This window comes from Loxodonta africana, chromosome 25, assembly GCF_030014295.1.
Source record: "Loxodonta africana isolate mLoxAfr1 chromosome 25, mLoxAfr1.hap2, whole genome shotgun sequence".
Taxonomy (NCBI): domain Eukaryota; kingdom Metazoa; phylum Chordata; class Mammalia; order Proboscidea; family Elephantidae; genus Loxodonta; species Loxodonta africana.
In genome coordinates, this window is record NC_087366.1 from 37,496,806 (window position 1) to 37,524,725 (window position 27,920).

The 27,920-nt window shown below is 43.3% G+C and overlaps 1 protein-coding gene across 1 annotated transcript in view; it reads right to left on the reverse strand.

Moving 5' to 3' along the window:
* The window catches only part of NID1 (nidogen 1), an 89,162-nt gene extending 61,503 nt beyond the window's left edge, over nt 1-27,659 (reverse strand). Inside the window, exons 1-2 of the mRNA XM_003410906.4 lie at nt 27,302-27,659; nt 2,008-2,307 (exon numbers count right to left, since the gene is read on the reverse strand). Coding sequence (XP_003410954.2) covers nt 2,008-2,307; nt 27,302-27,526 — 525 coding nt within the window. The 5' untranslated portion in view covers nt 27,527-27,659. The remainder of the gene's footprint in view (nt 1-2,007; nt 2,308-27,301) is intronic.
* Between the last annotated feature and the right edge of the window lie 261 nt (nt 27,660-27,920).

Sequence of the window (27,920 nt, forward strand, 5' to 3'; positions counted from 1 at the left end):
CTCATTTATAAAAAGTACTGTAAAGAGATGGCAGTACACTCATCTCATTCTAAAAGCAGTACTCTTGTAGCAAGGACCAAGTACTAAATTCCAGGATAGCACCAATGAAATAACTCTAAGGCCATGTAACTCTAAGACCATGGTAACTTCAGATGGTGGCCTAAATCTCATCCAACGTAGGAAATTCCTATCCTTAGAATTTGTTTCCATGGCCATTAGACATATTCAACCTCAGTCATCATCCAGCAAATATTTATTGGGCCAAAGCATCATACAGTAGAAAAAATGTGAGCTTTGGGAGAAAACAGACCTGGATCCGAATGCTTGCTCTACTCTCTATTGGTTGTGTGACCTTGGGCATGTTACTTAAGTTCTCTAAGCCTTGAGTTTCACATCAAGTAAAACAGAAATAAAACCACCTGCCTCACAGAAATGTTATGAAGATTACATGAGATAGCCTATGAAGGGCCAGGCACAGAGGAAGTACTCCATAAATGTTAGTACCTTCCCTATGAGCCAGGCATTGGCCCAAATTCTGTGGAGACAGTAAATAAAAATACATGGTCCCTGCACTTGAAAGTTTACTGTTTCCATGGGAAGGCTGACCTGTGAATCAAACATCACAAAACCTGGGGCTGGATACTATAATGAGGATGTGTGCAAAGAGCTACAGGAGCCTTAGGAGGAAACGCCCAGCACTGAGGAGAGTGGGAGTGGAGGAGACGGTGGTTGATCAAGTCCTCACAGAGGGCTAGAGTCTGAATGAACAAACGAGAGTTCAAGAGGGTCAGGGAAAGGACATCACAAGTAGAGAGGACAGCATGTGCAAGAGACTACAGTTAAAAAAAGAAAGGAGGAGCATGATCAGGGAACTACAAATAATTTGGTATCATTGCTGTAGAGGGCGTGTGGAAGAGTAACAGAAGATTAGGCCCGAGAGGCAGTGAGGGCTTAGTACCAAGGAATTGTGCATTTATCGTGCAAGTGAAAGGGAGGCACTCAAGAATTTTGAGATCTTAAGCAGTTTTTCAAGTACAGCACTCAGACAAGATAACAGTTGGCAGAGCAAAATGTCATAGAGGCCCATAATGAACTTTCCCAAAGTCCCACACAAAACACATATGGGAGGTAATGTGTTTTGAGGGGGAAAAAAAAGTATGGCCAAAAAAGTTTGAGAAATACGAGGTTAAACATTAAGCAGTTTTCTTTACTGCCAGACTTCCCAGTATGAGTCTCCAAGGAGGCCTTTCTCTGAAGAACTCTCATACAGGAAAAGTGTTCTGTGGTAAGCACTTTGGGAACAACCGCCATTTAAATGCAGAGATTTTGCACTTTTCCAGTTTCTCTCTACCCTGTAATCTTATAAAAATTAAATAATGGTGAGGAGAAATTATTTTTCCAAGAAAAATTGAGGCATGTCCTAAGGTCAGTTCAAGGCCTGTCATGGCTTCTTGACCCACCCAAATATTCCCCATTCTTCAAGGGTAAGTTCAGCCTCTACAGTCTTTCCTGACCACTGAGCCCACATGGACCCTACCTCAGAATTCTGATAGCACTTGTTTTCTCAACCACTCACGGTGCAAATGATTCTTATCTCCCCAACTAGGGTGTAGGGCCTTGTCTTTATTTCTTCACATCCCTCAGGACCATGTTATTTTAAACCTATCACTTCATATTAATAACGTCTCTATTTAATTAGAAACTACTTTGCCACCAAAACTAAGGTTATATATTTTTAAACACAGGTTGGGGATGCTATTTATCAGCCATATTCTGGCTGGATAGTAGTCTTCTCAGAAATTGCCCTTCTTTGTATCTAATCATCATTGAAACATAGATTTATATAGCCTTGTAGATAAATTTTAGAACTTTTGGACATGCTTTGGATTTCCTGTCTTTACTAATAACTCAGACAGGATGTATATCAGAATAGCACGAACCAGAAGACCAAAGAGTGTAAAACCCATCTGTTAGACTATTTACACGTGTACCTCCATGAATACTTACCTTGCCTTCCTGGGCAGGGTTCCTGCTGGGCCCTTCGTAGGGGGCCACGGATTCCCAAGTGACAACCACCACACTACGGGGCTGGAAAGAGACATCCGGGAATCCTCTCTGGACACACACTGCTGCCAGCCGAGTGACAGAAGGGGAGAAGTCCTCTCGATAATAAATCTTCCCAAGGCCATCTGAGGTGTCCAAGTCAGCCAGGAAAGGTGCGATGGCCCCGAAGGTCGGTGGGAAGAGTCCAGGATGGGATTCCTCAGCTGGGGGCTCACTCATTGCGATGATGCCATTTGTGGTGACCTGTGCAAAACCAAGTACGGTTAAAGGGAATGCAAGGAAGACTGGAACTCAACTCAGATCGTTGTCAGTAGGTACCGAGTAGGTTAAATACAACAGAGTTTGAGAAGGACATGATCCCAAATTTAACAACTCAGCTTTGTTTTTCCAGGCAGTAGAGCTTGGGGAAAGAATACTGGTAAGAATCCTAAGACCTGACTCTGCCATATACCAGTCACAGGACCTTGGGCAAGTGTCTCAAACTTCAAGTCTCAGGCTTCCTCATCCATGCCTTCTTTATTTCAAATAAGATGATGGGAATAGACGTGAAAGGGAAAAGCAAAGCACTATTCAAACATAAGTCATTATTACAACCTTCATTAATTTATTCAACAAACTGAGTTATCCTTACGTACCAGGATGGTGCTAAATACTGTGGGTACAGACATGGGTAGGGCATACCACCACCACCACCCCTCTGGGATGGCTACTATCAGAAAAATGGAAAATAACAAGTGTTGGGCAGGTTGTTGGGAAACTGGAACCTTCATGCACTGCTGGTGGGACTGTAAAATGGTACAAGTGCTGTGGAAAATAGTTTAGCAGTTCCTCAAAAAATTAAGCATAGAATTACCATATGACCCAGCAATTTCACTCCTAGTTATACACTCAAGAGACTTGAAAGCAAGGACACGAACAGGTATGTTTGCACCAATGTTCATTACAGCAGTATTCACAAAGCCAAAAGGTGGAAACAAACTAAACGTCCATAAACAGATGAAGACATAAACAAAAGGTGGCATATATATACAAGGAGTATTATTCAGCCACAAAAAGAAACAAAGTCCTGATATATTCTCTGACAGGATGAACTCTGAAAACATTGTGCTGAGTGAAATAAGTCAGACAGAAAAGGATAAATACTGTATGAGCACACTTATATTGAATACATAGAATAGGCAAATAGCATAGAGACAAAAGTTTATTTGCGGTTACCAGGGGCTGGGGGGAAAAGGGAATGGGAGCTATTGCTGAGCTCCTTGTCCTGGAGTGATTCCAACTCAGAGCGACCCTATAGGACAGAGTAGAACTGCCCTATAGGGTTTCCAAAGCTGTAAATCTCTCTCTCTTTTGTATTTTTTAATTGTGCTTTAGGTGAAAATTTACAGCTCAAGTTAATTTCTCATGCAAAAATTTATATACATATTGTTTTGTGACATTAGTTGCAATCCCCACAATGTGACAGCACACTCCCCTTTCAAGCCTAGGTTCCGTGTGTCCATCCAACCAGTTCCGGTCCCTTCCTGCCTTCTCCTCCTGCCTCCGGACAGAAGCTGCCCATTTGGTCTCGTATATCTGAACTAAGAAGCACATTCCTCGTGTGTGTTATTTTTTGTCAGACCATTAGGCCTGGTCATTTTCTGTGAATTTGAGTTCTGCTCCACACTTTTCTCCCGCTCCGTCAGGACTCTCTGTTATGTTTCCTGTCAGGGAGATCACTGGTGGTAGCAAGGCACCATCTAGTTCTTCTGGTCTCAGGCTACTGGTGTCTCTGGTTTATGTGGCCCTTTAGTCTCTTGGGCTAATATTTTCCAAGGCTGTAAATCTTTACAGAGGCAGACTGCCACATCTTTCTCCCAAAGAATGGCTAGCGGGTTCGAACCTCTGACCTTTCAGTTAGCAGCTGAACACTTAGCCACTGCACCACCAGGCTCCTTAAAATAATATAAAAAACCAAACCCTTTGCCATTGAGTCAATTCCGACTCATAGCGACTCTATGGGACAAAGTAGAACTGCCCCGTAGGGTTTCCAAGAAGCGGCTAGTGGATTCAATCTGCTGACCTTTTGGTTAGCAGATGGACTCTTTAACCACTGCACCACCAGGGCTCCTTAAGGGGTTCTGAATTTCTGCTTGGACTGATGCAAAACTTTTGGGAATAGACAGTGAGGATGGTTGTACAACATGGTGAGTGTATATAATGCCACTGAAATATATGGTTAAAATGGCAAACTTTTTGTTATAGATATTTTACCATTAATACGTCCCTTTGCAATCTTCCCTTTGAAGAGACCCACAGTTCACAGGATAAGGTGAGGGACTGATAAAAATCATGATTATACAATAAATAAAAAATTAGTAAAGTGTCAAGAGGTAAATATGTTTTGGGACATTATTATTTTGAATAGCTTATAGCTAACACTTATTGAATGTTTACCATGTTCCATGCATCTTATTAGTATCTAATCCTCAGAATAACCCCATAACACTAGGTACTACTATTATCCATATTTTTCTGCTGGGGAAACTGAGGTATGTTAATTAATTTCTCCAAAGTCACCAAATAATAAGTGGCAGTCTTGAGATTTGAACCCAGGGAGCCTGATTCTAAAACTGGTCTTCCTGATCTTTCCAAAGCTGGCCTTCGAGCCTTCTTGAAATCAGCTACTGGGTGTTATTACTGTCTATAAAATAAGCATTACTGCTCTTATTCAACTAAAACCCACAGTCCTTGGGAAGATGGGAAAGAAGCCACCGAGATACAGTAGCAACTCTGCCCTATGGTGGTGGGGACACTTGGACCCTCCAGGGTTATGCTAACGGATAAGGCGCTGACCATCCTCTCATATTCTTGTCAGTGCACAACCCACTGAGGAAATAGAATATGGCTCTAATCATGTTTTTACTTAGAGAACCTGGTTTTAATTCCCTAATTTTACACTTTAAGAGGCTGTATCATAAACAGGTTGGAAAAATAGAAATCTAAAAAGCAACTCTCAATTGTCCAGGACTTGGCTAGAAGGCCTGTGAGTTTCCCAAGCCACTTATTTCCCCTCATCCTCTTCCCACATCTTTAACCTTCAGTCATTTCAGACTCATTACTAGAGGAAGGGGTGGGGTGGGCAGAGAGAAACGTAAAATCAAGTGCTTGCAATATGCCAAGAACCTAGTTAAAAAAAAAAAAAGGTTCAATGTGTTGGAGCCAAAATGTTCCATATCTTTTCTACTCCACATCGGTCAACTTGTTGTACTGTGGTGGCAAGCATGTTGCTATGATGCCAGAAGCTATGGCACCAGTATTTCAAACATCAGAAGGGCCATCCATGGTGGACAGGTTTCAGTGGAGCTTCCAGACTAAGACAGACTAGAATGAAAGACCTGGAGACCTACTTCCAAAAACGAAAACTCTATGGATCACAACAAAACATTGTCTGATACAATGCTGGAAGATAAACCCCCTAAGTTGGAAGGTACTCATTATACACAGTGGCTCCAACGATGGACTCAAACATACCAACAATTGGGAAGATGGTGCAGGACTGGGTAACATTCCATTCTGTTGTACATGGGATTGCCATGAGTCACAGTCGACTCACCAGCAGCTAATAACTGGGAAAGAATGAGAACTTTGGGAGTTAAGTGTGGATTTAACAAAACCCTCTTTTATTAATCAAATTCCAAGGGCTGTCAAATCTTTAGGTGCTATATTTTCCATCATCACCTGGATCCAGCACTAATTTTCAGGACACAATGACAGGCTGCAGAAGAGGGAGTTAGTGAAGGAATTCCATGCAGCTGGTCTTTCACCCTCTTCTCTTCCAGCAATACAGTATTGCACAAACATCCCAGTTGGGTTTACATGTGGGAGCGTGGGAAACGGCTTACTTTCTCAAGCCACCAGAAGTTGGCAGTGACCAGCTGCTAGTGGGAAAGTCATCACATAGAGACCACATACAGACAAAGGAGTTCTCAAAAGAGGTTTTCAAATGCAATTTAAATTGGTCCAACAATTTTCAAAACACTCCTGATGTCTTTTATTATTTAGAATCTGGGCATAGGAATGTGTATCTCTTTTCGCAGGGAATGCTTTAGGAATTGAAGTTTTAGACATGTATTGTGAAGCACTGCAAATGCTCTACCCAAAAGTCATATAACCTTCATAATGTTATTATTGGGAAATTATCATTCAGCCAATTTTACTTCAACTCAATCATCTGTGATAATGAAGAAAGATGACACCAAAGCTAAGTGAAATAAGCAGAAAACTCGGAAGTTTTATTTGATTCTTAGCTTTAAACTTCTCCCTAGTAAACTTTTTTTTTTAGTTATAAAAATTAATGGTAAACTTGATTAATGATATTATTGCCTTACACTTGGGTGCAAGTCTCGTTTTGCAAAGTCTTCAAAGACCATGGTGGCATAGTGGTTAAGTGCTATGGCTGCTAACCAAGAGGTCAGCAGTTCGAATCCGCCAGGCGCTCCTTGGAAACTCGATGAGGCAGTTCTACTCTGTTCTATAGGGTCGCTATGAGTCAGAATTGACTCAATGGCAGTGGGTTTGGATTTTTTTGGTCAAAAACCATGATGTTTCTACCAGCCTTGTTCCTTTTTTCTATCTTTTGGAAGTGCCATTGAGCAATTCAATGGTCAAAGGGCAGGCAGTACAAAGGAAAAGGCCTAAAATGCACTTATGAGGTATAAACCCAGCGTGCAATCCCTAAGGGGACTAGACTGGGTGCTCCAGGGAGGTTCCCACAAGCCCCCTCACCTTCCTGTCAAGGTGCTCAGGGCTAATGCCACAACTGCTTTCACCCACTTGCTTAAACCAGGAAACCTTCCTCTTTCTCACCTCCCATGTCCTGTATGTCCTTCCTCCAGAGTAAATGGTACTTCCTCCATCCCTACTACCACCACCTAGTCCAAATCATCATCATCCAACAGGTCCTACTACAATGGGCTCCTAAGTGGCATCTCAGTCCTACAGACAGTCATCCTGTCCAACTACAATCATTGCCCTGTCCCTGCCTCCTCATTCATGTGACTGGCCCTTTCTCATCTTCTCAGAGAGACCTTCTCCTACCATACAAGTGCTGGTTCCTTCTCCTTTCCCCTACTCCTACCCCAGAGATTTACATGTCAGCTCCTGTTTGCTTCCTTCACTGCCCCATCACAACTTGACAGTGGTAGCTCCAGAGTTTATACACTGCCTGGCACATGTTATCCCACCCCTCTCTGGCTTCATTCGAGAAACACAGCAGGGAGGTTCAATACAGGATACAGCCTGCAAACCTAGGGTGGTTTAGGAATAATGTCCAAGGGTGAGGTCAGTGGGTTGGCAACATGAAGGACCATGGCATTATGCATTACTGGAGTTCCTCCCAGGAGACTCCAACACCAATTACTAAAACAGGGCCTGCACTAAACATGAACCAAATAACTTCAGTCAGTCAGATCAAGTCTCTAGATCACCTAGTAGGTTACAGGGAATACAGGGAACAGATGAGCATGTTAAATGACACCATAGGTATGCAATCAGCAAAATACAGAATTCAGGACATTCTACAGGACAAATAACCCAGTTTTTTCAAAAAATAAATTGCAAGAAAAAAGATGTAGAGACAAATCCACCAAATGCAACGTGTGGGCCTTCTGTGACTCCTGATTTGAACAAATCAACTGAAAAGGAAAGTAACACAATTTCTGAAACTCTTTGGATATTTGGTGATAGTAAGGAATTATTACTAATTTTTTAGATGTGATCGTGATTTTGTAGTTTTGTTGGAAAAAAGTCATTTTTCAGAGATACATTCTGAAGTATTTACAATGAAATGTTTGGGGTTTACTAGAAATAATTCCATTTAGGTAGGTGGGTGGGGGCAGTTAGGAATAGCTGGGGATATAAATGAAACAAGATTAACCGTAAATTGATACTTGTTGAAGCCAGATGATGGGGGCATGGGAGTTCATTATATTATTTTCTGTATTTTTATATATGTTTGAAATTTTCCGTAATAAAAAGTTAAAAAAAAAATAGACAATGCATGAGACTGACCTAAAATTAGCAAGGAAGGGCAGACAGCTTTAGTATACTTTTTCCAGTTGCCATCAAGTTGATTCCTATTTAACATATACATTGGCGCTAAAGTTCTTGGACAGGAGGAGCACCTGTGGCTTATTGTCTCTGAATTGCTTCCTCAGACTCTCCCAGCCTTCCCTCCCAGGCCCTGCCACCAGCACCCCCCACCACCAGGGATTCAGGAAGTGTTGTTACACTGGGTGGGTTTGGCTGCATTGATGAGCAGACGGTGCTGGGAAAAGCGGATTTAGTAGTTTAAGCTAATCAAATATTACAGAGCCTGGAGCCAACCTGTGCAGTGCCCTGGGTCTAGAAAGAAACGATGATTAAACAGAAGCATTCGCTACCCGTCACCAGTATTACTTTCTGTTGTTTGTGCTGGTTAAAAACTAATATGGATATGGGGCTGGATTTTAGTTTTAATATGAATGTTGGTGAGTAGAAGACTGAAGTAGAAATACATACATTAGAAAAAATCTAAATTGCTTACGATTCTCTAAACTTGCCATGGTGTTTCCCCTATTTAGCACTGTCATGCTTTTGCACCTACGGTCCCCTCTGCCTTGAAGACCCTTTCTGAGTTCAGAGCCTTGGCAAAGTCCCACTTCTCCTCAGGAAGCCTTCCCTGGCCTCCTCAGGCAGGGTTTACCACCTGGTCCTTTACACCTGCACTCCTATCTCTGCACTTAGCACCCAAGAGTCAGGACTCAGGCGCCCTGTCTCCTAAGCACCAGCAGATTCCTTGCTATGGATCACACTGCCAACCTTGCATGGATGGAACACATTCCTGAAAAAGCCCCTTTGAATTACTGAGAGAGCTCAACAAACCAACGAACAAACAAAAACCGTTATACTACTGTCTTAAGGTAACTCAAACTAGCCCAACAATGCTTAGGTGAAGTTCTTGGCAGATTGCATTAATGAGTAAATGTTAAGCCATTTTTTAATTGAAAAACAGCTACTTCCAGCATACTGACCAACTTAAATAGTTGCCTGAAATCATGCTTACGACAACAGTTCACGCTGAGAAAAAAAGGTTCCTTTTTTTAGCAAAGTCGAACTTCGGCTCAGTGTTACTAGCACAATTTTTCGGTACATGCTGTGCACTCACCCCAGGGAACACCCCAAACAATAGGGCTTTTCATCCAGCTGCTGTAAGGCAGACCACGTCAATTATACCACAAAAACTCCCAGGGTAAAAATGGCAAGTACCACATGGTCCACAGCTGGAGCCATTTATACACAATTGTTTTAACCCAACCAACATTAAGAGAGGATGGACAGACAGCTAACTCATAATGGAAGAGTGTTTCCCGTTTGAAAAGTACTTCCTGCCTCGTTTTCATCATTAAAGTAAATTTACAGACAGCTTGGATCACTGGGAAAGTCTAAATACAGATACTCAATAAATTAAAATTCCATGTTAGATTTCTTATATTCAAATACACACTGAAGACAACGAAACAATAGCCATCTTTTTAGACTTACATTAGCCTAGTAGCAACCTCCAGGGCAGAAAGCAGCCTTCTCCAAAGCACAGGTGGCTAGAGAATGCTTGAGGTAGGCACAGATAAACAAGTAGGCTGAGATGACATTAAAACTTGCAAAAGTGAACTCCATGGGTGGGAGGCAGTGGGAATTTAAGGTAAAATAATTTAAAGAATGGAGAGAAAGAAACATTTACTGAGTAACTGCTAAATTTGAGATCCTTTACTAAGACTGTCTACATTTTTTCAAATGTAATTCCGGCATTTAATACAACCATCTGTTTTCACATCTACGAAACGCACGAGGAAATGATAAAACAGTTCATTTAACTTAATGTCAAACAGCCAGCGCTTCATGGAACCAAGATTGGAACCCATGTCTGCTAGAGACCATAATCCATGTTCTTTCTCTTATATCCAGCTGCCTAATTTAGAGAAATTGGGGGCAAAAGTCACGGACGTTGCAAAGCTTTGTGAGATGACTTCTTGATTAGAGATGGGGCAGCTAGAAAAAGCTGGAAAACAAGCTTTCTTTAAAGACTAAAAGGATCTAAGAAAAGAAAAACTTTATAAAGAAGTCTGGTAAATAGTCAAGTCCATAATGCAATCAAGGGAGAGGTTGATTGATTTCAGCCTAGAGCCCAGAGGTGGACTTGGGGCTTGATCCCACTTAAAAAAAATTTTTTTTTTTTACATGGGATCTTTACATTTTTACTCAGTTACCTCATTAAACCTAATAAAGTAGGCATTGGTAGCATCTTCGTTCTTCCTGGAGAAAAATGAGTTTCAGTTTATATAACTTGCTTAAGAGATCATACACTAGAAGTGCTAGAACAAAACTCCAAGTACAGGATGAAATTTTTTTCCATTAATCCAGAGGAGCCAGGGAAATGACTCTGGCTTGAAACAGACATAGCAACAAAAGAATTAGCAAATAAAAGAGGAGGGGTGGCCCAGGGGGTAATGATTAGATGTGAGTCAAAGCCTTCAACTTAATCCAGTTAATGTCTAATGAGAGACTTTGAATCAGTTACCCATATCTTCTGCAGGAAATTTCTACCTGCTTTCCAACATTTAAAAATGGTTGGGGTCTTTAAATTTTAACTACTAGTGTGTTTAACTAGTGGCGTCACTGTGGGGGTGCAGAGGTCCAGACCACACCCCTCGACACTGTCAAAGGGGGTGACACCAAAATGACCCCAGGGTTCACAGTGGTGGTGGGCAGGCTGGTGCTGCCAGGGGAAGAGCCACCAAGGCAGTGGCGTCACCAGAGTTGGTATCACCTATCACCCTGTGGGGTAACTTGTCAACCCCATCACCACCGGTCAGGGCGTTCAGAGCGTGGAGTGGCCTTGTCTGGGACAATGGAAGAAGGGAGGAGCTGTGGGAGCCATGGGGGCCGGGAGGGGGCAAGGCCAGGCTGCTCACTGGCCACCCTGCCCATCCCAGGTGTGGTGGGGGTTACACCATGAGTTACCACACTGGGTGACACCAACCCTATTGACGCCACTGGTGTGATTATCAAAGAAGAGGCAGTGGTGTCCTTGAGCACACCACACCAGGAAAAGAAAAGCAGGGAAGAGAAGAGAAGGGCCTGTGCTAGCCCTCAGTCTCTGGGAGAAGCGTGCCCCTCCTTAACAACTTGGATGCATCTGGGTATTACAGCAACTCCTTAATTTGAATATTTTAAATTAAAGGTGAAAACTAAGCATTCACCTGCCTTTCCAGTGTAACCCAAAGCCCCAGTTAATGAGGAAAAGCTCTTCTTTAGAGAAGCATGCCAACTGATGAACGTAGAAACATTGACAGAAACAAGTAAACAGTAAAACTACCATTTTGCAACCCTTAATTTAATAATTGATTCAGGTGAAGATCATCAATGGATGCTAAAACCATTAGGTGAAAAAGGTTGATGGACAAAAGGATAGCTGCATAAAACCCTGTAGTTTGCCAAGCTTGGTGTCCTTCTCCAGGGACTGATTCCTCCTGATGACATGTCCAAAGTATGTGAGACATAGTCTCGCCATCCTTGCTTCTAAGGAGCATTCTGGTTGTACTTCTTCCAAGACAGATTTGTTCATTCTTTTGGCGGTCCACGGTATGTTTCTTCACCCACACCACAATTCAAAGGCAGTGTCAATTCTTCCTTGGTCCTCCTTATTCATTGTCCAGTATTCACATGCATATGATGTGACTGAAAACACCATCACTTGGGTCAGGCACACCTTAGTCCTCAAGGTGACATCTTTGCTTTTCAACATTTTAAAGAGGTCTTTTGCAGCAGATTTGCCAAATGCAATGTGTCTTTTGATTTCTCGACTGCTGTTTCCATGGTTGTTGATTGTAGATCCAAGTACAGTGAAATCCTTGACAACCTCAAACTTTTCTCCATTTATCATGATGTTGCTTATTGGTCCAGTCGTGAGGATTTTTGTTTTCTTTATGTTGAGGAGTAATCCATACTGAAGGCTACGAAATAGGCAAACATATAGAGACTAAAGTTTGGAGCCCTGGTGGCACAGTGGTTAAGTGTTCGGCTGCTAACCAAAAGGTCGGCAATTCGAATTCACCAGCTATTCCTTGGAAACCCTGTGGGGCAGTTCTACTCTGACCCATAGGGTCTTTATGAGTTGGAATAGACTCAACGGCAATGGATTTGGTTTTTTGGTAAAGTTTATTAGTAGTTACCAGGGTTGGCAAGGAGAGGAAAAGAGGGAACTATTGCTTAGAGGCACTGAGTTTCTGTTAATAGCGGTAGAATAATTTGGAAAAGCATAGTCGTGATGGTTACACAACATGACGAATGTACTCAATGTCACTGAATTGTACATGCAAAAATTGTTGAATTGGCAAATATTTTGTTATATATATTTTTACCACAATTAAAAAAAAAAAAAAAGTGATTGTCTCTAAGGAGAAAACTATAGCACCGGAGGTTAGGGTGGGAAAGAAACTTTACTTTTCACTGTTTTTGCAAGTTTTAGAGTTTTTTTTTTTTTTTTCCTTTTTAACAATTGTATTCCAAAACCCAAAACTGATTTAAAAATAAAATTGTAAATGTTTTCTGAAGAAAAATAAAGTTTAACCTGGATCTTTTCAAGGCTTTCGATTCAATTACTAGTGTTCAGTAAATACGGGGATGGGATAACAAGTTAAATGGCACAACAAAGAGACAATCAAATGCAGAAAGTGGGCATTCTAGAGCACAGCTGGCAGTGATGCCCAAGTAAGCTCATGCCGTGAATGAAAAAGGGGAGAACACTGTTCAAGGTTAAAAGAGGCTTAAGAGACATAGCCAACTGTAATGCTTGGGTTTTTTGGATACCAATCTGAATAAATCTTACAAAAGAGAGCTTTGGGAATATTGGAGAAATTTGATATGAATTGAGCATAAGCTGATAATAGGGAATGATTAATCTTGTTATGTGTAATAATAGCATAGTGGTTATACAGGAAAATGCTCTTATTTTCTAGGCCTGCATAGTAAAATATTTAGCTATAAAATGTCATGAGAACTGTCCTTTACTTTGGATATTCGACAAAGAGAAATTGATAAAACAATATGGAAAATGCTAGCAACTGTTACATGTAGGTAGTAGGTCTAAGGGTGCTCGTTATACTTGAAAATAACATATAGAAAATTCCCCTTTGGCGTGTGTCTGAAAACACTTACGATAAAAAAAAAAAAAAAAACTAAGGAAAAGAAAAAACTTTATGTAATGGCAAAGCAGTAAAGAAACGTGCTCTTTGGGGTCTTCGGAGGAGCCATGTTTGATGTCACTTGCCCCAACACACCTAGCACAGAAGTCTGCACAGAGCAGGGGCTGAGATAATTGCTGAGTGAGTAAATGAATGAACGGAAGAAAGTGATAATCAACTACTGTTAAGAGCATGGAACATGCACTCAGAAGACCTGAGTTCAAGCTGCGACTCTGATACTTTAAGCCATGTAAACTTCCACATATCCCTTAGCTCTGTGGGTCAGCGTCCTTCTCTGTAGTATACAGCTTATTGTCTCCTGCCTGACCTACAGCACTGGGCTATTGGTGTCACCTACCTGACACCCCACACAGGGCTGTTGCGTGTCTCCAGTGAAATAATGTATAAAAGCAAGCCTCCCTGTTTCCACCTCCCAGATACTTCTGGAACCTACAACCCTTGACCACACCATCACCACCTCACCTGGACCAAGGCAACAGGTCTTTAGCTCTGGAATTTGCTGTTTCCTCTCCTCTTCATCCTCCCAAAGCCCTATACCCAGAAGACAGTGTAATTTTTCTTTTTTTAAATGTCTGTCCCTGGGTAGAGCAGTTTGTGCCCGACTACTAACCTAAATGTTGAAGGTTCGAACCCACCCAATGGTGCCACAGAAGAAAGGCCTGGTGGCCCACTTCTGTAAAGATCACAGCCAAGAAAACTCCACGGAGCAGTTCTGCTCTGTAACACATGGGGTTGTCGTGAGTTGGAATTGACTGGATGGCAACTGGTTTTGATTTTTTTCTTTTTTTTTTGTGGTAAAATACCACCACCACAACAAAATTGCCATTTCAACCATTTCTACATGTACAATTCATTGCTATTAATTATGTGCATCATGTTGTTTGCGACTGTCACCACTATCTGTTTCCAGGTTTTTCCATCACCCTCAGCAGAAACTCAATGCCCCTTAAGCAAGGACTTCTCCCCCACCCCTCCCACCCCGAGGCAAAAACCAGAAAACCAAACCCACTGCCTTCGACTCAATTCTGACTCATAGCGACTCTATAGGACAGAGTATAACTGCCCCATAGAGTTTCCAAGGAGCTCCTGGTGGTTTGAACTGCCAACCTCTTGGTTAGCAGTCGTAGCACTTAACCACTACGCCACCCCAAGACAATGTAATTTTTTTAAAAATTATTTTTTATAATGAAACTATTTATTAGAGAAAATTTCAAATGCACACAAAAGAACAGTACAGTGAATCCCCCAATACCCATCAATCAGCTTCAACAATTACCAACGTGCTACAGTTCTTGCTTCATCTATTTCTCCCACATGTGTATCTTTCTTTTTCTTTTACAGAATATTTAAAAAAATAAAACTCCAAACATCACATTATTTTACCTGTCAGTATTTCCTTACACTTCTTTTCTAGACAAGCACTTTGTCCAAAAAAAAAAAAAGGCTTTGTATGGTGAGTTTGTTTTAATCAGGATCCCAAAAAGTCCTCACCTGGCCTTTGGTTAACATAGTCCTTAAGTCTCTTTTCATCTGTAACAGTTCTCTTTCCTCCTTTTTCTTCCATTGGAGAACATGGTAATTTTTGAAAATCAAATCTTGTCACTCACCTACTTAGAAATCTCTCATGGCTTCTCCCTGATGCACAGAATAAAGTGAAAATTCCTAGCAGTCTTTCCTTCATTCCACAGTTCATTACAGAACACCCACCATGTGCCACAGGCAGGACTCTTAGAACTGGGGGAGATGGTGCACGTGGCAGAAATGCCCTACCCTCCCGGAGCTCGGACGCTAATGGGGGAGACAAACAATAAAGAAATAAAAAAATGAAGAAGCTAGTCTTAGGTGGTTTTATGTGTGTCACAAATGGAACAATGAGACTGGGTCAACAGGGAAGGTAGCAGCCATGGAATGATCTGCATTCCAGGCAGAGGGAAGAGAAGCACAAAGACCTGGGATGGGACAAGCTGGTTGTAGCCAAGGAACAGAAAGAAGGCTGGTGTGGCTGGAGCCCAGGGCCTGCAGGGGATAGGGTAAGAGAAGAGAGTTGAGAAACAAGCTGAGGCTCTGAGGACATGTGGTGAGGCACAATGGAAAACCCCTGGAGGGCTTTAAGCTGGAGAGTGACAAGGTCTGATTCACAAGGCACTGCAGACCTGACCGTGCTTAGCTCTCTAAGCTCATCGTGGGCCACTACCCCTTGCACACACCGGCATCCTTTCTCTTCCTATGACATGCTAAGCTCCTTCTTGCTACACCCTACAGGGTTCCACACCTTCCTCCCCGTTTCACATGGCTAACCTCTGCTCATCCTTCAGTTCCAGCTTCTGGCTAACTTCCTCAGAGAGGCCTCTCCTGGCTCCTCCACCACAATAAATCCCCACCCTAAATTTCTCCTTCATAGCACCCATCCCTATGACAACTGGTCAACTATCTGTGTAATTATTGGTTTAATGCCTGTCTTCCTTACTGGACTGTAAATTCCATGAGGGCAGAAACAACAACGGTCTTGTTTTCAGTTTGCATCTCCAAAACCTAGCAGAGCATCCAGCATTTTAGAAAGCAAAGAAAATATTTGTTGAATAAGTAAATGATTTTTTTTAACATTGTATTGCATTTAACAAAAGATAATACCCAGTGTTCTGAAAAATAAATGTACTTAGCATCTAGTCACTAAATCAGAGAATATTAAAAATAGAAAATGAAGTGAACTTTAGACATAATCTCATCAAACCTCTTCATTTTATAAATAAAGGAGATCCAGAGTAACGGGGCTAGAAATGAAAGGATTTGACTTCACTTATAAGTTGGTCAGCATGATTAGTCAATGAAATTTTAGCCCTCATTTGGAAGTTAATAATCTGTCATTCAATATTTTGGGATTTGATTGGGGCCACTTCTAGACCATGGGGTGCAAATTAGAAACTGATGTCCCTTCCCCTGAGTGGCCCCAGTCCCATGCCAAGTCTCAAGGGCTTGCTGAGTGGCATGTGGGCTTATTTCAGCCCCTACTTGTCCCCTTGGTCAAAGTCCCTGTGCTGTGAACAACCTGCACAACCACAAGTGGTAGCTCTGGACTTGATCCACAATTCTGTAAATCTGTGCACAAGTAGGTGTGATAGCTCTATGACTGACGTTAAGCGAGGAATAAGACACAATTTCTGCTCTCAATGAAGAAGAAAGCCATCAATTATTGAGCACATACCACACGATTAACTATTCAACTACATTAATTCAATGAATGTGCACAACTCCATGAGAAAGGCAATGACATCTCTATCTTAAAGATGAACATGCCAAGGCTTAGGATAACTTATTCAAGATTGCACACTAGAAAGTGACAACACAGGAATTCAAACCCACATCTGCTGAGCTCCAGAGACCACACTCTTTCTACACTACTTAATGATAAATTTAAGATACTTGAAATTTTGTTAATACATTACGTTCCAAATAAAACAACATCGGCATTAGAGAGAGCTCTGAAGACTGAGAGATCAGTGTAGTCTGGTGGCCCCGGTTGGTTAGGACTTCACGCAGAAGAAGGACTTGCATTGGCCCTGGCAGAATGGATAGATTTTGAGAGGTAAGAGAGTAACTTGGTAGAGTAAAAAAATCATCCAAGGCCAAAAGTAACATCTATTTTACTTTTCTGGGAGGTGTTGTAGTAAAGCTAAAAATAAGGTTGAGGCCCTGAATGCCAGGCCAAGGAGTCTGTCTTCCTCTGATGTTAGGGTCAGGCGAGGGCTCTAGAGATTTCTAAACATAGCAAAAGATGCTGGAAATAGCAAGATAGAGATCCAAGGTCCATCGTGAAGGTGCAGCGGACAGGAACTGGTGATTGGCTAAAACCTCTACCATGTTGCTCAGTTCAAAGGTCAGCTCTCAGTCCTCATCTTTCTTGGCCCATGAGCAGGATTTAACATGGCAGTTCACTCTCTCCTCCTTGATACACTTTCTTTACTTGGCTTCCAGAACTCCATCTTCCCTTGGCTTTTTTCTTACGCTGTTGGCCACTCCCTCTCCATCTCCTTTGCTGGCTCCTCTGCTTTTCCCTTATCTGTTGGTGGGTCCCCACGGTCATTTTCTATGTGTATACTTACTCCCTTAGCGGAGCTCCTTTAGTTCTTTAAATATTGTCTATATGCCAATGGTTCCCAAATTTACCTGTGAAGCACATCTCTTCCAAACTCCAGACTCATATGTCCAGGTACCTACTCCATCTCACACCTCTGACCTTCATTCCCACACAAACCTGCTCCACCCACAACCTTCTGCATCTCAACTGATGGCAACTCTATTCTAGATATTCAGGTCAAAAACACTGAAAGAAATGTCTCTCTCTCTTACACCCCACATTCAAATCTACAAGAAATCTTGCTGGCTGTAGCTTTAAAGGAGATCCAGATTCTGATCACTTCTCTACATCTTTTCTACCACTCTGACTTCAGATACCATGACCTCCTGCTTAGATTGCTCCCCCCGCCCCCCCGTTGGCATCAAGTTGACTCTGACTTATGGCAACTCCATGTATGTCAAAGTAGAACTGTGTCCACAGAAAGCATTAATATCCTCTTAATGGTTCTCCCTTGTTTCTTTGCCCCCTAACCATCTATTCACAAAGTAACAGCCAGAATGATCCTCTTAAAACCTAAGTCGGATCATGTCACTCCCCTGCCCAAAGCCCTGCAAAGACTCCTCATTTCACTCAGAGTAAAAAGCAAAGCCCTCTCAGGGGCCACAGGCCCCTGGTGACCTAGGCCCCCAGCTACCTCCCTGACCTCCTTTATTCCATTGCTCACACAGCCTACAGCAACCAGGCACCATCTCTACCTTGGAGAATGTGTTCCTTCCATCTGGAATCCTCGTTCCCTAGATACCTGCTTCACTAAACTCTCTACCTCCTTCAAGCCTTTGCTCAACTCCCACTTTCCTGTTCTAGTTTTTTTACAAAGCCCTTAATCAACATTTCAGAATCAACTCAACGGCAACTAACAACAATATACTATATAATTTATTTACCATGTACACTGTTTATTTTCTTGCTCCCACCCCATGCCCACTAGAATGTAAGCTCCTTGAGGGCAGGATTCTCTGTTTTGCATGCTTGTATCCCAAGTGCTTAACATGGTGCCTGCACATAGTAGGCTCTTGATAAGTCTTTGTAGAATAAATGAATGAAAGGAAAGGGGCAAAGCAGCTTCAAGCCAGTGTGAGAATCCTCATAAGGCACCATTCACAAGGAAAACTAAGTGGTAGTGAAAGGCAACGGAAGGGGGAAGGGACGTAATTCTCGGTATGCCACATGGAACCTGAAGTAACCAACGGGCATTCAGATGGGAACATCTGATATGGCTTTGACATCTAGTAGTGAGTAAGTGAGAATTCAGTTGATACACTGCCACGGAGCAGGCAGGTAAAGCCATAAAGGTTGCCGAGATCTCCAAAGAAAGGGAAAAATCAAATGAAGGAAATACTCTACGATTCCAGGGGTTTCATAGCCTACTTGGGGACAGCAGAGTATAGAATGAAAGAAGCAAAGGAAACATTTACAACAAACACTGTACAACATAGATTTAGCTCACTTCTATGGAGGGGTCAAGGAATGAGCCAGGTTGGGTAGATCTGGTTACTCAGATTCTGAACTGCACTTATTCTGGGATTGGCTCCTCTATCAGAGTGCATTGCACAGGGCATTGCAATCACCTATTTACCTGTAGCACCCTCACGATATCAAGAGTTCCTTAAGGACAGGGGCCTGGTCATATTCAGTGCTGTGTTTCACACACTTTATAGCCCCAGCACCCACCACAGCCCTACACACATAAGAATCCTATGGCAGAATGAAGGAGGAAAGGGAAAAACAGGAAGAGGGAAGAGAGTTGGTAGGAGATCTTGGAAGATAGGTTAAGGTTATTGAAATCAAGAAATTTTCTGGATGGAAAGTGGAGGGTGTGTGTGTGTGTGTGTGACAGAAAGAGAGAGAGTGTGAGAGACAGAAAAACAGACAGACACTAGGGAGACTAAACAATTGTTAGCAAAGTCTTTAGCAAAAAGAGTAAACAGTCTTTTTGCTACCAAGGATGTCCTTATTTTTGCATGGCACAAAGGATTTTATCTCCAAAACAAACTGAACTTATTAAATAATAACTAGTCCATTTCTCCATTTTTATGAATCAAAGGCATAAATAATTTAATATGCAATAAAATCATGTTCCAGAAGTTCTTCTTTGGTCTGCACAGCCAATTCTGTTCAGCATGAGATAACCAGCATCAATAAACTCAGTTGCCAAGGTGCCAATGGAAGAAAACATTTTTATTGTTCTGTATAACCTCATTGCATTGTGAAGAACTCTTGCACAGGGAGCTCAGTTCACTGCTCCAGGCAGCAGGGCTCATGTGAAATGTTCAATGGTTCAGTGATTTGGCTCATTAGAAGTGCACATGGGACCTATCCCCCATGACCCAGGCCGGGGTCCAAAGAACAGCTGGTTTCATCTGTGAGACTGTGCTGACTTACCATTTAACTTCAAGAATAAGAGGTTATTTCAAGCAGAGTATCAGACCTTATCATGAAGGGAGTCTGCTGTGGTCTACAAGAGAAGTCTAGCAACCAGAAAGGTCCCTCCCCCTTCATGGAACACTTTCCCACAATACCCTTCTGCCATCAAGCATTTCTCAAATTAAGGCTAAGGCATGTGATGTCTGTATACCGTTACAACAGCAGCTCTTAAGCATTTTGGTCCCAGGACTTCTTTACACTCTTAAAAATTATTGATGTTCCCCCAAAAGCTTGTGTTTATATAGGTTATATCCATCAATATAGTCATATTACAAATTAAAACTGAAAAAAATTAAATATTTAAATAATAATAAATCCATTACATGTTAACTTAAGTATTCCTTTTTAGGAAAATAATTCTATTTTCCAAACCAAAAATAATGAGGGGAGAAATGTCATTGTTTTACATTTTTGAGAATCACTTTAATGTCTGGCTTAACAGAAGACAGCTAGATTCTCATACCAGCTTCTACATTCAATCAGTTGTGACAAATACCACATGTCATGTACCCTTTCGTAAACCCCACTGTACACTCATGAGAATATGGAAGTACGAAAAGCAAATAACATCTTAGTATTATTTGAAAATAGTTTTGGCTTTGTGAATTCTCTTAAGAAGTCTCCAGGACACCCAGGGGTCCCCGAACCACTCTTTGAGAACTTCTGCTTAGATATCACCAATGGTATCCTTTTCAAGGGCTCCAAATACGGCTCTCCACTTTTTTCTTACTATCCTACTTCCCCTTGTGAACCAATGTCTCAAGATTTCCACTTTCCTCCTCAGCTTGACCACTTACTTGTGGGTCTACTGGCTACAGAGCAATTCCACTCTCTGGTCCCCTTGTTGCTGCCAATGCCACAAAGTCAAACCTGAGCTAACACTTTTGCTCTCAAGTCAGTCCCCAGCCACCCCATCACTCTTTCATGCCCCAGGAGTAAGAATCCTTGACTTATTTTTATAAGTGCTGATGCACAAATTTTTTACATGTTGCTGTAAGAAAAAACAAATAGCACAGCATGCTTACAAAAATACCTGGCAGAGGGAGGGCATGACTGGCAAACTAATACAGAAGGTATGCATTAAAAAACTAAAACTCAGATTTTTTTTTTTATTTGCATAAAAATATGGTAAGTCCATTCAACGGGGAAGGAACAGTCTCTTCAACAAATGATGCTGGTAAAATTGGATGTCCACGTGCAGAAAAATGAAGCAAGGTCCATACCTCACACCATACACTAAAACTAATTCAAAATGGCTCAAGGACTTAAATACTAAACCTAAAACCATAAAGTTTTTGGAAGAAAATATAAGGGCAAAGCTATGGGGCCTAATTTTTTTTTAATGCTAGATTATCAAACTCTACAACAAATGCACAAGCAGCAGAAAACAAAATAGATAACTAGAACCTCATAAAAATTAAGTATTTATGTTCATCAAAAGACTTTATCAAAAGAATAAAAAGAACCTACAGACTGGGAAAAAAGCTTCAGGAACAATGTAGCCGATAGGGGTATAATATCTAAAAAAAAATACATAAAATTTCTATAGCTTCACATTAAAAAGGCAAATAACCCAATCAAAAAAGGGGCAAATGACATGAACAGACACTTCACCAAAGAGAATATTCAAGTGGCCAATAAATATAAAAGATGTTCATCATCATTAGCCATTGAAACCCCAAACCAAACCACACCCATTGCCATCGAGTCAATTCTGACTCATAGAGACCCTGTAGGACAGAGTAGAACTGCCCCATAGGGTTTCCAAGGAGCAGCTGGTGAATTAAAACTGCCATCTTTTGGTTAGCAGCCGTAGCTCTTAACCACTGCACCACCAGGGCTCCACTAGAGAGATGCAAATCAAAAGTACAATGAGATACCATCTCACCCCCTACTAGAATGGCAATGATCAAAAAACCCCAGAAAATAACAAATATTTACAAGGATGTGAGGAGATCAAAACCCTATCCATTGCTGGTGGGGATGTAAAATGGGCACATCCATTGTGGAAAACATTATAGTGATTCCTCAAAAACCTAAAAAAACTATCATAGGACCCAGCAATTTCATGCCTACGTATATACCCTAAAAAGCCTACGTATATACCCTAAAAACCAAAAAACCAAACTCATTGCCATCGAGTCGATCCTGTCTCATAGCAACCCTATAGGACAGAGTAGAACTACCCCACAGGCTTGCCTGGTGGTTTGAACTGCCAACTTTCTGGTTAGCAGCCTGAGCTCTTAACCACTGCATCACCAGGGCCCCAGTATATACCTTAGGGACCCCAGTGTATACCCTTAAAAGTAACACATGCACACCTATGTTCCTCGTAGCACTATTCACAATAGCCAAAAGGTAGAAATAACCTAAGTGCCCATCAGCAGAGGGACAAAGAAAATGTGGTACATACATAACAATGGAGTATTACTCAGTCATAAAGAGAAAGTCTTGATACATGTTACAACATGGATGAACCTCGAAGACATTATGCCGAGTAAAATAAGTCAGTCACAAAAGGACAAATACTAGATGACCTCAATTATATGAAAAGACAAGAATAAGTAAATATACAGAGACCAAATGGCTATTTAGTGGTTGCCTGGGGCAGGAGTGGGGAGGAAGAGAGGGAATTATTCTCTGGGAAGTAGTGGTTTTTTTATGGGAAAATTCACATCAATTAAGGGTGATGGTTGCACAATTTGATGAGTGTAGCTGATTACTAAGTTGTACACCAGAATAAGGGCAAAATGGCAAATATTGTGTTATATATAATCTTATAACAACAACAAAAAAAAGAGGCTCACATTGCTGACACTGTTTAAGTACATCCAAACACTTAATGGGATTAGTTCTGTTCTTTGAAAGGTACCGGGTCATGGCTTTGTGGGACAGTCCAGTCAATTGGCCTAACAGTGTTTTTAGAGTTACTCTTCCATTTCCTAGTTTGTTGTGTAGTGTCAAGGTCTTAAATGCTTGTGAGTGGCCATCCAAGATACAACAATTGGTCTCTATTTTTTGCCTGGTGCAGCACAGGAAGAAGGAGACCCAGGAATCGGAGAAGGAACTGGACTTCAGGTCTAACTGCCTCTACAAACTACTGCCTCCCTATCCGTAAAACCAGAAGAACTGGGTGGTGCCTGGCTACTATTTCTAAACATTTTGATCAAGGGATCAATAGATGGATCCTGATCAAAAGGGGGAAAATGCAGAGACTACATCAGCCTGAGACCAGAAGAGCTGGATGGTGCCCGGCTACAGGTGATGACTACCATGACAGGGAGCACAAGAGAGAATCCCTGAAGGAGCAGGAGAGCAATGGAATGCAGACCTCAAATTCTTGTAAAAAGATCAGACTTAATGGTCTGACTGAGACTGGAGGGACCCCGAGGTCACGGTCCCCAGACCTTCTGTTAGCCCAAGACAGGAAACATTCCTGAAGCCAACTCTTCAGACAGGGATTAGACTGGGCTATAAGACAGAAAATGATACTGGTGAAGACTGAGCTTCTTGGATCAAGTAGACACATGATACTATGTGTGCAGCTCCTGTCTGGGGGGGAGATGTGAAGCGCGAGGGGAACAGGAGCTGGCTGAATGGACACAGAAATAGAGAGTGAAGAGAAGGAGTGTGCTGTCTCATTAGGGGGAGAGCAACTAGGAGTATTATAGCAAGGTGTATATAAGGTTTTGTATCAGAGACTGACTTAATTTGTAAACTTTCACTTAAAGCACAATAAAAATATAAACAAAAAAAGGGGGGGCGGAATGTGAAACAGAATTTCAAATTCTTTCAGAATCCAGACTTATTGGACCTATTGAAACGACAGGAATCCCTGAATCTACTCCTCTGAGAAAATCTTCAAACCACGAACCAAAATTATCCCCTGAAGTTACCTTTAAACTAAACAACTATTTAGACAAATTAGTAAAGAATGTTTGCCATGAGCATTTTGCTCTATTAAAGGGTTATTTATATGAGATCAAATTGTCAACAGTGACTTTAAAGCATAGATGAGAGGTTTAGCGGGTAGTGAGTCTAAATCAATGATGAAACAATATGGGTAGAGATAACAAGAACGGTGACACAACCCGTGGAATATAACCAATGTTACTGAGCTGTATATGTAGAAATTGATGAATGGGTATATTCATCATGGAAGAGTAACTCGAAAAACACTGTTAGGCCAACTGACTGGACTGTCCCACAAAGCCATGACCCTGTACCTTTCAAAGATCAGAACTAATCCCATTAAGTGTTTGGATGTACTTAAGCAGTGTCAGCAATGTGAGCCTCTTCCCTTTTTTTTTTTTTTTTTGCTGCTCTTGTTATAAGATTATTGTGTTTAAACACAATATTTGCCATTTTGCCCTTATTCTGGTGTACAATTTAGTAATCAGCTACAGTCATCAAATGCGTATATTTTCACCAAAATAAAAATTAAAAAAAAAATTAGTAAGTCCCTGGCACACATAGGTATAACCAGTCAATAATCACTTTCTTTCTTGGTGGGTGTTCCTTTTATTCTCCTGGGCTAGTGCCCAGAAAAGTGCACAGCATCAAGTTAATGCTCACGTTCCCTGTCAACTTACCTTCTCAATCAGAGCCGTGTGAGGGTTTCCATCAGCTCAAAAGAGCACCTACCCAGTTACAGATAACAGTGGATGCTGACTTTGTCACCCAGATCCCTCTTCAGTTCCTAGGAATGCAGCCTTCAGTTGTCACCACCCCCCCCTCCTTGAAAAAGTCTGCCGCATCCAGGGTCACACCTCCTTCCAGGGCAGCCCTTACCCAATGACTAACCAATGCAAGGGTACAGAGGCCAGCCCTCTCACTCCAACTTGAGACAACTCTGAAAGGTCTTTCCAGTTTCAGACCTGCCCATGGGGTTGGCTGAGACCTTCCTTGAAACTGCATTGCAGCTCACTTTCTCCTCCTGCTCAATCTTGCTTCATTCCCCTCCCTTCCACAGGTGTGTATCTGAAGGGTTCACCCTAATTAAATGATTGGTTCTCTAATCCCCATCTCAGAGTCTGCTTTCTGGGGAGCCCAACCTGCAACACACATGTAAGATCCAAAGAGAGCTCTGGAATTCTTTCTCATTAAAATGCAGATTAAACCCAAACAGATGCGGAAGCAATGGTTTGACAAGAATCTTTTTTTGTTTGTTTGTTTGTTTGTTTAATTAGGAATGGATGTTCCAGGTCTTTAGAAGGTAATGTGGTTAGTCTGATACTACAATTTAACACAGGGGTTCTTAACCTGGAAGCTCTGGTGGCGTAGTGGCTAAGTGCTACGGCTGCTAACCAAGAGGTCAGCAGTTCGGATCTGCCAGGCACTCCTTGGAAACTTTATGGGGCAATTCTACTCTGTCCTATAGGGTCGCTTTGAGTCGGAATCAACTCAACAGCAGTGGGTTTGGTTTTGGTTCTTAACCTGGGGCCCAACGACCCACATAAGAGTTCCTGGATAGAATTCAGTAGATCTGTAAACTTACATGGGAAAAAAGACATTGCATTTTTATTTTCACTAAACCCTAGCTGATATTTGGAGGAGCCTTGGTAGCGCAATGGTTAAGCACTCAGCTGCTAACCAAAAGGTCAGTGGTTCCAACCCACCAGCCCCTGGTGGGAGAAAGATGTGGCAGTCAGCTTCCACAAAGATTTACAGTCTTGGAAACCGTATGGGGCAGTTTTAGTCTGTCCTGTTGGGTCACTATGACTAAAAATCAACACAACGGCAACCAGTTTGGTTTTCTGGCTTAGGTGGTGAAACGGTTGAGCACTCAACTAGTGACAACCCACTTAGAGGCACCTGGGAAGAAAGACCTGGCAATCTGCTTTTAAAAGCTCACAGCCTCAAAAATCCTGGGGCGCAGTTCTACCCTTGCAACACATAGGGTCACCATGAATCAAACTGAATTGCCAGCGAGTCTTTGTCTTTTTAGGTTTTTGTAACTGATACTTAGCATTTCCTTCCGTTGTGAATGTAGGCACAGCAGCAGTAGCACTTGGTGACTTTGTCCCTAATAGAACTCACAGCTATGTCCATGTCACACTACGTTTGCTGCAGATGCCTCGTTGTTTACAATCTTCATTACCTAGAAAATTCAGTAATTATTAGAATCAGCTGCTACATCTTATTATTTAATGTGGTTAAAAACAAGCACGTCTATTACTCCACAAAATTTTGAGTTTTTAAAAATATTTCGATGTGCATTTCAATGCAGTTGGTTTCCTTGGTAACCCTATGGATTCTATTTTATGAATTTAAAAATATTCTGAGAAGGGGTCTTAAGGGGTTAGGGCAGTCAGCCAACAGGGGCCATGTGCTCTGTGGACCGTGACGTTAGGACTCATCCTGTTACGCAAAGCCGATAAGCTCCGCGTGGATGTCGTCCAGCGCGTAGTCTGCCCTGGCGAGACCGTGCGCACAACCATTTCACCGGCAGCACGGGCTCCAGTCGCGTGTTTGTTCCCCCTGCTTCTGGAATGCGCACAGCTTTATATGAAATCCACATGGTGCGCGGCTGGGCAAGGCGGCGGCAGGAAGGGACGTTACCAAGTTGACAGAGCCCCACAGGCCCTGGCAGTTCTGGGGAGGCGCGGGAGAACTAAAGGTCACCTGGCCCTGTTTCTTATTGGGGCCCCATGGTGACAATGCTCGGCAACAGGAAACTGGATCACCAGGATGCCCTGCGTCCGAGCCCTGAACTCTGGACTCTGAAAGGCGCTCAACTGGAGAGCAGAATCACTGCCAAGGCATTTCTCGAGTTCACTTGGGACTGTCGGCTAAGTTCCCGGGGCTGAGAGCCCGGCTTGGCTCAGTCCGCTTCTCGGCTGCGGGAGCTGCTGCCTGTTTGGCCTTGGTACCCACAGGAGTTCCAAAGCCCGCGCGCGGCTGCGCCCTAGCTCTGGCCATTCCCCGGGAAGGCTCCGCGCCCGCACCTGGTCACACCCGGGCCAGCCGGGTCCTGCCGCAAAGGCACCGGACAGTGGAGAGCAACGAACCGACTTCCCGGCGGCGATTCCGCCCACAGCCGCCGGGGAGGAAACGCTTCTCCAGGTCCCCTTGTCCTGGAGTAGGGCCAGGGCTCGCGCGGGGCCGCGCAGACGGGGCGAGCCGGCTCCCCACACCCAAGTGTCCCTCGGGCGACAGTGACGCGGCGGGGGACCTCGGCGCGCGGCACAGGCAGGAAACCTCCCTCGGCTTGGGGACCCAGTGCCGCGCCCCGAGCCCAGCGGGTCACTAGGTCCCTGCCCCCGCCCGCGACGCCAACGTCCGTCCGGCTCCGCCAGCGTCCCCAGCCAGCCCGGACCCTTCCTTCCGACGCCGGCTCCAGCCCCCGCGCCCTTCCTCCGGGCGGCGTCCATCTCCCAACCCAGGGCGCACTCACGTAGACCGAGTCGATGTTGGATTTGTCGTAGAAGCGAAGCCCCCCGCTCAGCAACAGGGCGGGGGAGACGCGATCGTCGCCGGCCTCCAGCTCCCGGTCCCCCTGTCCGGGGCCGAAGGGGAAGAGCTCCTGGCGGCTCAGGCAGCCCCCGGGCCCCGCCAGCAGCAGCTGCAGCAGCAGCGCCCGCGTCCACGCAGCCCAACTCCGGCTGCTTCTGGCCAACATGTTTCCGAACTGCTGTCCCGCAAGCCCAGCGGCTCCGCGGCCTGGAAGCTGAAGAAGGGCGGAGATGTAACCAGACGCCCCTCGGCAGCCCCTGCACGCCTCCCGCCCCAGAACTTTTCCACCCCGGGAAATAGGGGAGGGGACCGAGGGGAGATGGGAGAGGGAGGGCCCCGCCCCGTCGACAGGGCGCGCCGCGGAGGCGGCCCAATGGCCGCGAGGGGGAGGGCGAGGGGCCCAATCCCCCAGCCTTGGCGGCAGTGCCCAGACCCCCTGCAAGGAAATGAGCGCGGACGACCGCGATTCCCGAAACCAGCCCGATTCCCCCCAGCGGCCCCTCCGGGAGGTGGGAGCAACGTTGTCCTCGGGTCAGAGCTAAACCGTGGAATGCAGGCGA